At 45.9% G+C, this 10,603-nt stretch overlaps 1 protein-coding gene across 1 annotated transcript; it reads left to right on the top strand.

Annotated features, from left to right (window-relative positions):
* Positions 1-4,144: 4,144 nt before the first annotated feature.
* On the top strand, positions 4,145-10,159 carry LOC147084969 (uncharacterized). Its single transcript, XM_085979391.1, has 3 exons — positions 4,145-4,176; positions 6,338-7,070; positions 9,641-10,159. Exons 1-3 carry the CDS (start codon positions 4,145-4,147, stop codon positions 10,157-10,159), a joined length of 1,284 nt encoding a protein of 427 aa, XP_085835517.1.
* The last annotated feature ends 444 nt before the right edge of the window (positions 10,160-10,603 follow it).

Raw genomic sequence — 10,603 nt, 5'->3', positions numbered from 1 at the left:
TGCCACGTGCTAGTGAGTACAGAAATAGGAAGATAGAACAGATGACTGCGTGGCTGGGGAGATGGTGTAGGAGGGAGGGCTTTAGATTCCTGAGGAATTGGGACCGTTTCTGGGGGAGGTGGGACCTCTGCAAGCCAGACAGGTTGCACCTCAACGGGAATGGGACCAATATCGGGGCGGGTTTGCTAGTGCTTTTGGGGAGGGTTTAAACTAGCGTGGCAGGGGGATGGGAACCTAAGTATAGAGTCAATAGGGAGGGAAGAAAAACTGGAATTGGAAAACAAAAACATAGAAAGTAAATTGGAAGGACAGAGGAATCAAGGGCTAGATAGAAGTCAACAAGGAGGTTTGCCTATACTAAATGGTATATATTTCAATGCAAGGAGTATAGCGAACAAGGCAGATAAGCTGAGGCCACAGATAGATACTTGGGACTATGATATTATAAGACCGCACCTTGAGTATTGTGTGCAGTTTTGGTCACCTTACCTGAGGAAGGATGTTCTTGCCATGGAGGGAGTGCAGCGAAGATTCACCAGGCTGATACCTGGGATGGCAGGAATGACGTATGAGGAGAGATTGTGTCGATTGGGCTTATACTCGCTGGAGTTTAGAAGATTGAGAGGGGATCTCATCGAAACCTATAAAATTCTGTCAGGTCTGGACAGACTAGATGCAGGAAGGATGTTTCTGATGGCTGGGGAGTCCAGAACCAGGGGTCATAGTCTAAGGATAAGGGGTAAGGACTGAAATGAGGAGGAATTTTTTCACCCAGAGAGTGGTGAACCTGTGGAATTCTCTGCCACAGAGGGCGGTGGAGGCCAGTTCATTAAATATATTCAAGAAAGAGTTGGATATATTTCTTGAGGCTAAAGGGATCAAGGGATAGGGGGAGAAGGCAAGGGACAGGGTACTGAATTTGGATGATCAGCCATGATCTCATTGAATGGCGGAGCAGGCTCGAAGGGCCGAATGGCCGACTCCTGCTCCTATCTTCTATGTTTCTATGTTTCTATGTATTACAGAGACCTGGCTCAAAGAGGGGCAGGTATGGCAGCTCAACATTCCTGGTTGCAGGATTTTCGGACGGGATAGAGAGGGAGGTAAAAAGGGAGGGGGGTTTGCGGTATTGATTAAAACAACTATTACAGCTGTGAGGAGGGATGATATGTTGGAGGGATCATCAAACGAGGCCATATGGGTCGAATTGAAAAACAACAAAAGGGGCGATCACACTGCTGGGAGTGTACTACAGACCCCCAAACAGTGAGAGGGAGATAGAAGAACAAATATGTAGACAAATTTCTGAGAAGTGCAAAAACTATAGGGCATTAATAGTAGGGGATTTCAACTACCCCAATATTAACTGGGATAAAATTAGTGTGAAGTGTATAGAGGGTGCGGAATTCCTAAAATGCATCCAGGAGAAGTTTTTTAGCCAATATGTAGCAAGGGAGGGGACGGTTCTGGACTTAGTTTTAGGGAATGAAGCTGGACAGGTAGAAGGCGTATCAGTGGTGCTAGTGACCATAATTCAGTTAGATTTAAGGTAGTTATGGAAAAGGACAAGGATAGACCAGGAATAAAAATTCTAAATTGGGGAAAAGCAAATTTTGCTAAGCTCAGAGGGGATTTAGCCATAGTGGGCTGGAAACAGCTACTTGAAGCTAAATCAGTGTCAGAGCAGTGGGAGGCATTCAAGGAGGAGATCCGGAGGGTTCAGACCAAATATGTGCCCTCAAAGAAAAAAGGTGGGACTAACAAATCTAGAGCCCCCTGGATGTCCAGAGACATGCAGGGCAGGATAAAGAAAAAAAGGGAGGCGTATGACAGATACCGAGGGCTAAATACTCCAGAATCTTTAGAGAAGTACAGAAAGTGCAGGAGGTGCAATTAAAAAGGATATTAGGAAAGCAAAGAGAGAGCATGAAAAATTCTTGGCAAGTAAAATCAAGGAAAACCCAAAGATGTTTTATAAATATATTAAGAGTAAGAGGATAACTAAAGAAAGGTTAGGGCCTATTAGAGATCATGAGGGTAATGTGTGTGTGGAGGCAGGAGACGTCAGTAGGGTTCTTAATGAATACTTTGCGTCTGTTTTCACAAAGGAGAGGGGCAAATCAGACATTGGTATCGGGGGGGGGGAGGAGTTTGAAATGTGAGATGAAATAAACATAGTGAGAGAGGAAGTATAAGGGGTTTAGCAGCTTTAAAAATGGATAAATCCCCAGGCCCGGATGAAATGTATCCCAGGCTGTTAAGCGAAGCAAAAGAGGAGATAGCAGAGGCCCTGACCATCATTTTTCAATCCTCACTGGTGTAGGGGTTGTTGGTTGGGTGGTCGCTTTGGCCCGGGCCTGACCCAGCGGATGTTTTCGAGGCGTCCCCACACTCCCACTCAGTTCTGACACTGGGATCCTACCAGGCAGCTGATGCGCAGAATAACAAGCTCGAGACAGACAAGCAGGTGAAAGGTTCAAATAATAACGGTTTTATTGAGAGAAAAATAAAACAAAACAAGCAAGCAGAGAAATTAATTGGTTCAACGATACTAAACCAAGGCTACAGCTCTATACACTTTAAAAAGAGGAAAAAAAAGGAATACTATACATTCAAAACAGAGGGCACGCGAGTGCGGGAAGGAGTACAACACATCGAGGGGTATCACACATTAACACTCCCCTTAGCCTTATCCCCACCTCCTACACTATCCCTAACCTAGGTCGAACTAAAGGGGGGTCAGACTCTCATGCTCACCCAACGCATTGGAACAAAGGCCTTTAGGTTGTCCTGGGACTGCAGCTTTAGTTGGTCTGGCCTGGTAAAGTTCAGTGTGCACTGGCCACACACTCTCCCATCAGCCAGGTAGTGGATCTTCCTCCTTGGCTGGGTGAAAAGGCTTCCCTCCTGGGTCGGGCTGTGCCGTTTAGCGAGGCCCGCTCTGGGCTCCGGTCCGTACCGGGATGGTGCACTCCGTCCCGTGTCTTCCTGGTTCCACTCGGAATCCCTGCCTGAGGTGGTGGGCACGGGGGGGGGGGTGGGGGGGGTGGGGTGGGGAACAGTCAGGTATAAATCGGGAGGCAGTACGGACCGGGAGCTTCGCCTGCTTACCAAAGCATGGGCCTGCTGCGCATAGCCTTCCCCGTCTTGGAGACTGCTTCTCCCAGTAGAGTCCTCGAAGTTTCCCTTTTGCAGCGAAGTCCCAGGATGAAATTGAAGTGAAGTGTAGAAGCTGTCTCTCCCAAAGTGTGTTCCAAGTCGAAGTGTCTCGAACTGCTCTTTCTGTCTGCTTACTAAAAACAGTTATACTCTCTCGATCTGCCTTGCCTCCACCAGATCGAGAGGTGTCCCAGGTTACTTCGTTAACTGTAAATGGCTGCAAAACGGCCGATTTCTCACTAACGGCCTTATCACCGGCCCTCATTGTTTTTGGTTTCAGTCACACAATGGTGTCTCTGGTGCCTAGTCCTCTAAAACGGTTTCTGATATGATTGGATCTGTTAGGATGGGCCCGATGATGGTTTTAACTAGCTTAACCCTGATTGCAGTGCAACCAGGTTCATTGTTCTTACCGGCCTACTGGCGACTTGCTATTACATATTCAATTCCATGTCTGGCCTGGAATCCACATAGGGACTGTGGAATTCCAGGCCCTGTCTCCAGTCTTGTTGCTGGGGAGAAAAATGACTCACTTCCAGCAGCTTTCTGTACGTTTAAAAAGTGACCAACTTTGTTTGATTCGGAAAGCAGGCGAGGTGGGGGAATTTTGCAAACTCCCTACACTGGCTTCAGGTGTGGTGCCGGAGGACTGGAGGACTGTTAATGTGGTGCCCTTGTTAAAAAAGGGAGAAAGGGATAGACCAAGTAATTACAGGTCAGTCAGCCTAACCTCGGTGGTGGGAAAATTATTGGAAAGAATTCTGAAGGACAGGATAAATCTTCATTTAGAAAGACACGGATTAATCAAGGATAGTCAGCATGGATTTGTTAAGGGAACCTCAAACCCGGCACTAAGCTCATGGTCTACAGAGCAACAGTGATACTGAGGATATAGAATGCAAAATATGGTACCAACTCGCGTCGCATGGCCAAGGACCCTGTCAATCTAAAATGGAGGATCCTGTCAGCATAAAATGGTGGTGAAATGTCGACATCGCTGAGTCACTTGTATATTGTGTAAGAATTGATCACGTTGAGAATATCATTTCAAGAAACAGAAACCAGAAACTGTAAAAACAGCAGAAAAGTAGAGGGCTAACCATGATACCTGATCTTTTGTTAACGAGGCTGGCACCCATGATGTCACACCTTGCTGATAGGAACAATAGCAGAAACTGTACAAACATTAGGTGATTGCAAATGCATTACCATAATGATTAGGTGATCATGAACCCATTACCAGGATATTTGCTTAACTGTAACCCACTCAGTAAAATGTGACTTCTTTATTTCAAACTGCCAGGCCAGGAAATCAAATTAAATGTATACGTGCCCAGCTCGGGATTGGTGCAGACTGTACGATGTGTTAATGTCTTCTCAAATGCAAGTATAATAATGTAGCACACTGTATGAGAACTTACTTGCTCTGGTGGAACCTGTCGGACTCTACTGGAGTCAGGACTGTGCTGTATCAGAGTAAGTCTCCCGGGATGACGAAATAAAACTGTTGAACGCAACCAACCGGTATTCGACTCAGTGTTTGTACTGAACCAGATTGAGGGCCAAAGAATCGGAATCAACATTTGGTGTCAGAAGTGGGATCTCAACGGACGATCACCGAGAATTCGCGAAACTAAGAGCCGAACTAGTTTTGGACGTGAGAGGAGGAAATGGGCCCCCGGAGTGAGTATGTTTAAATTTACCACCTCGGTTTTCCTCTGATCCGTAAGTCCGATAAAAGTTTTGCCACTCGCTAATTCTTGTGTGATGTCCCGGCGAGATCTGGGTCAATCTGGCGAATACTGTGTAAACTTAGGAAATAAGTATCCAAGTCGGGTAACGTGTCGACCTCGAATATCACTTGGTCCGCTCAGGCTCCGATTGGACTAAAAAAATAGATAAGTAGTGACTTTAGATTCCAAGAGAGAAAAGGAAAAGAATACTTGAAAGAAAGTAAAAAGAGAGAGTCGGGGACTCTAGAGCTATAGCAACTTGTACTCGGGGAGTGCAAGATAAGGGTCGTAAAAAAAAAAATTAGGCTAAGAATACCTGTACCAGGCGGTGACAGAGGCTAAATATAAGTAGAATAATTAGGCTAAGAATACCTGTACCAGGCGGTGACAGAGGCTAAAATTACTATTTGATGAATAAAGACGACTCACTGTGTTTTTTGTTTGGTCTAAGTATTGTAGTTATTGTATTGTGGTGTTTAGTTTTGTGTGCCCGTATCCGTGAAATATATGAGACACTTGTAAAACGTAACTCGAATCCTGAAAAGGAACCCTTAGTGTAAGAGAACCATGGGTAATTACCTAGACACAACGAGTGACGAGGGCAGTGCCCTACAAACATTATGTGACAAATATCCGGATAAAGCCCAACAATTGAGACAACTCTCAGGGGGTTTAAATAAAGAGTTAGGCAGCGAACAATGGCCACTAGGGGGTCCCAAAAGTTTAGAAACGGTTAAACAAGCTCAAGAAATGATTTGGAAAAAGAACATGGGAAGTAAGACTAAAAAACTAATGGGACTCTGGCGACAGTGCTGCCAAGAAATTAAAGACAGTTCCCTATTAGCCAGCTGGCAAGAGAATGCTGTTAAGTTAGGAATAAATTTAACCGAAGGAGGGAATCCTAAACCCGTTGAAGTACTCAAGAGAGAATGTGCTCATGAGAAAAGGTCAAAATCTGAAATGGCGCCAGAAAAAAAAGATTAAAATGAACTACGTAGTTCAATGGTTGGCCTTGCGTTGACCGAGGGAGACGGAGAAGATGAGGATTTAAACAATTGGACAATTAGAACTCCTACTGCGCCACCTCCTCAGCCACCCCAATATAATAACATTTATCCCGACCAACCTCTTGCAAATCCGACTGGCTTGATCCCTATTACGTCCGTTACCAGTCCACCGACACCCTCCCTTACTGTCCCAAGTCACTCCCCAATCACGCCGACTTCTGATGTTTATGTAGACCCTGTTGCTTGTCGAACCCGATCGAAAGATCCAACAAATCCCAAGAAAGACGTGAAACCGGGGAATACCCCTAGTCCGAATTGGCAGAAGAAGAAGAAACGTAGACCCAGACAATTAGTACAACATAAACCAGTAAAAGCAGATGACACTGACTCATGTAGTGACGTTACTGATTCTGAAGACAACCTTTCACCCTTAAACAGTTCCGACTCAGAACCCGAAGTTAGCCTTACTAAACCAAAACGAACGCCCAGAAATCTGCCGGCAAGAACAATGCCAAACCCGAATGCAGCGGCTGTCGCAGCCAACCCCACCATAGATGTATTTTTCCCCTGGAAACCTAATGAGATAATGGCTATCCTAACCGGTATGCCAGACAGGAAAAAGGCGCCCGCTCGGTTTGTGGACTCTCTTCGAACCACGATACAGGTGTACAATGCAGACTCCCGAGATCTATGGGCTTTGATTCAACAAGTTTTAACTCCTTCCGAACACAATAGATTTTTGGAACACCTGACCCACCCCAATCATGCCGCTTTAGAGACCGCCCACGCCCTCACAGCTGATAGGGAGCGACACATGCTTGCAGCACTCAATGCTACACTCCAAAAACCTATCAATATATCTAATGTCCTAGATACTAAGCCAAAGAAAGATGAGGGACCTGAGGAATTTTTGGAGAGATTCTGTGAGGTTTATCAGGGACAGTCGAGGGACACCAATTATCAAGGAGGAGCCAATTCACCCCAATTCTGCGCCATTCTGATGAACTGTCTTCCGGCTGCTGTGGCGACAGCCGTTAAAACCAATAATATGAACTGGGCAGAAAATACTCCAACTCAAATGACTAGAGCCGTAAAGTATTATTGGAAAGAGAGTAAAGGTTCGGAGAACCAACCCCAGAAGACAGTAAAAACAGAATATGTCGTGAAGGAAGTCCCAATTCAACCACACACAATAGACAGGACAGGGTATCAGATGGAACCTCAATACTGTACCCCTGGATGGGTAGACTCTCAGAATTATGGATATTACACTCATCCAAACGGCCCCGATGCTACTGCATACGGCCTACCCTACGCCCCTCCACAACAGAATTACGGAGGTAGAGGAAGGGGTAGAGGACAAGGACGGGGATACCAAGGTCCAAGACAAGGGCAGTGTTATAACTGTGGAGAGGATGGCCACTGGGTCAGAGACTGCCCATCCTTAGCCCCTGGAGACCCACCTAGGAGAGGCAGGGGAAGATGGAGAGGAAACAGAGGAGGACCTAGAGGAGGCAGGGGTGGATATACCAATTTCTCCCAGAATAATCCATTCCCACAGAATTGACTGGCTAATCTAGTGGTCAGCACTTTACAGTCGGACCGAGAACCCTTATTAATGTTGCAAATCCAGGATCAATGGTATCCCTTTTTAGTAGACACTGGAGCCGCCATGTCCTCTGTCCAATCGGACCTTAAACTTCCCCGATCCAACAAGACCCAGGAATTATCAGGCTTCCAAGGTCAAATGACCAAGTATGCTATGTCAGAACCAGTTCAGGTGACCTACAAAAATGAATCTGTAACCCACCAATTTGTAATAACTACCGGCTTGGACTGCAATTTAATGGCCAGAGACTTACTATGTGCATTCCAATTCAAACTTGATTGTGGTGATGAAGGAATAGCAATAGGACATTGGGCAAATAAAAGGCAATGTTATGTTTCGACTACACCTCAATGGTGGTCCCTCGACCTCAATGCATCCTCCTATCATGTGACACTGGCATATGATCGAAGTGGAAAGGATAGGACCCTTGAGGAGTATTTTAAAGATCAGGAAGGTACGGAATGGACAATCTACCTCAAGGCTGTAGTAACTGGACCTGAGGGAAAAGCAGAGTTTGTGCAGGTTCCCTTACACTTGTGGAAGCAGCCTTCGACAGTGGCCCCTCATATCACGCGGGAAGTTAACCAGCCTTTCCACGCCAAAGATTTGGGGCCCATGGTAAAACGAGCGATCGATCAGGCAAACCCTGAATGCCACCAGCCGCAACAGTTACCCGGAGGTCTGATGGTCCAATTTTACCAAAACCCTGAGCCTAGCCTGACAGTGGTGCACCGTCATGTAGGGAAAGACATACTGGAGTATGTGAATCCCCAGGTATGGGCCGAAGACCCAACGCATGTAGGTCTAACCGGCATAAAACCCATTGAGATCCCAGTGAAGGAAAATGTGACCTTGCCGACGGTACGACAATACCCTTTGAAACACCAAGCTCTTCCGAGTATAGACAGACTCATTAAGGGATTGTTGGAGCAGGGAATTTTGGTAACTTGCCAATCCAATTGTAATACACCCATCCTGGCTGTTCTGAAGCCTGGTAAGCCTGACCAGTATCGCCTAGTGCAGGATTTACGAACAATAAATGCAATTGTTCAGCCACTTCATGCACTGGTACCTAATCCAGCACACATCTTGGCCTCGATACCTGCTGATGCTAAAGTTTTTGTGGTAGTCGATCTCCAGCACGCCTTTTTCTCCCTGCCATTGGCCGCTACTAGCCAATACTTTTTGCCTTCACGTACAACGGTCAGCAGTATACGTGGACTCGATTACCCCAGGGCTTTGTGAATTCACCTACCCTGTTTTCGCGGTGCCTTCAACAGCAATTGCAGACACTGACCTTAAATCATGGTTCCAGTCTGATCCAGTATGTGGATGACCTTCTCATTGCTAGCCCTGATGAGCTAAGTAACAGAGAGGATACTATTCAGTTGTTGAACTATCTATCAGACTTAGGATATGTGGTATCTCCAGCGAAAGTATTGGTGGCTCAGACGACAGTTAAATTTCTTGGAGTTATATTATCAGCAGAAAACCGCAGTTTGGAAACTAGCCGAATACAGCCAATATGCGAGACGCCAGCCCCTAAAACGGCCAAACAAGTCAGGCAGTGGCTGGGAATGGTTAATTATTGTCGACAGTGGATAACTAATATTGCAGTATTAACCAAACATCTGACTCCCTACACGGCTAAAGAGGGAGAGTTTGAGCTGGAACTAGAGGCACAGCAGGCATTTGAGGAATTAAAACAGGATCTGGTCCAAGCACCAGCCCTGGGACGACCCCTGTATGATAGGCCATTTCAGTTATACTGCACAGTAATGAACGATTGCTCAACAGCAGTCTTGACCCAGAAGCATGGAGATAAGCATCGACCGGTAGCTTATTATTCATCAAAACTGGATCCGGTAGCCTTAGGACATCCCTATTGCACCCAGATCCTTACAGCTATCTACAACAGTCTACAGTCAGCTGCTAATATGACACTTCAGCAGGACATTACCGTGTATAGCTCTCACTCAGTCACTGCGTTATTGGGGCAATTGCAGACCCAACACCTGACTACCGCCAGGCAAAATAAGTATGAAATATACTTACTGAACAATCCTAGGCTTACATTTAAACACTGTAGCATTATCAACCCTGCCAGTTTCCTTGCAAATCCGCCCTCCGAGAGTGATGAACCAAGCCATGATTGCTTACACCTCATTAAGGATGATACCTCAGTCCGACCTGATCTGTCTGACACTCCTATTACGGATCCCAGTATTACTATGTATACAGATGGCAGTTCTTCAAGTGATGAGAAGGGAAAACGAATTTCTGGTTATGCAATTGTGAATCAGGAAGGTGTCACCTTAGAATCCGCAGCCTTTGAATCCCCTTTTTCTGCCCAGCAAGCCGAACTGTTTGCACTCATACGAGCTTGTACTTTGGGAGAAGGATTACGAATTAATGTATATACAGACTCTAGATATGCCTTTGGAGTAGTTCACGACTTTGGACAATTGTGGAAAAATAGAGGATTTCTAACCTCTTCGGGCAGTCCGATCTCACACCGTCAGTTAGTTTCAGACCTCTTGCAAGCCCTTTTACTCCCCAAACAGATAGCGGTGATCAAATGCTCTGCCCATACCACTGGCCAAAACCCGGTAGATATAGGAAATTGCCGCGCTGGCCAAAAATGCTTCTAGGAGTCACCAAATGATTGTGCCCCGAATGATGAGGCAGACTAAAAATTCCAAAAAGAATCAGTCTCCCTCGGAAAAACTAATGCCAACCATCCAAGAGGTGATTAAGTTGCAGGAGGACGCTCCTGATAGTGATAAGCATTTGTGGAGAGAATTGGGATGTGTATATAACCCTTTATCAAAACTCTGGACTACTCCCGCGGAACAGGCTTGCATGTCTGATGAGCTAGCTTTATGGGTTATTGAATGTGTACACTTTGCAACTCATTGTGTTGCCAGGGCAGTGGGTGATTTGCTTCTAAGTACTTGGTGGCATCCAAGGCTTCAAGCAATAGCACAGAACATTAGCGATCGATGCCTGATTTGTCAACAACACAACCCTGGAAAGGGAGTGCCTTGCGAATGGGGAAAAACCCCTTTACCTGAGGGTCCCTTTGAGACCCTGCA

This window comes from Somniosus microcephalus, unplaced genomic scaffold (genome assembly GCF_052327205.1).
Source record: "Somniosus microcephalus isolate GS21.2 unplaced genomic scaffold, FLI_Smic_1.0 unresolved_chr9, whole genome shotgun sequence".
Classification (NCBI taxonomy): domain Eukaryota; kingdom Metazoa; phylum Chordata; class Chondrichthyes; order Squaliformes; family Somniosidae; genus Somniosus; species Somniosus microcephalus.
Note: the sequence above shows the minus strand (reverse complement) of the source record. Positions and strands in the feature narration are given on the sequence as shown.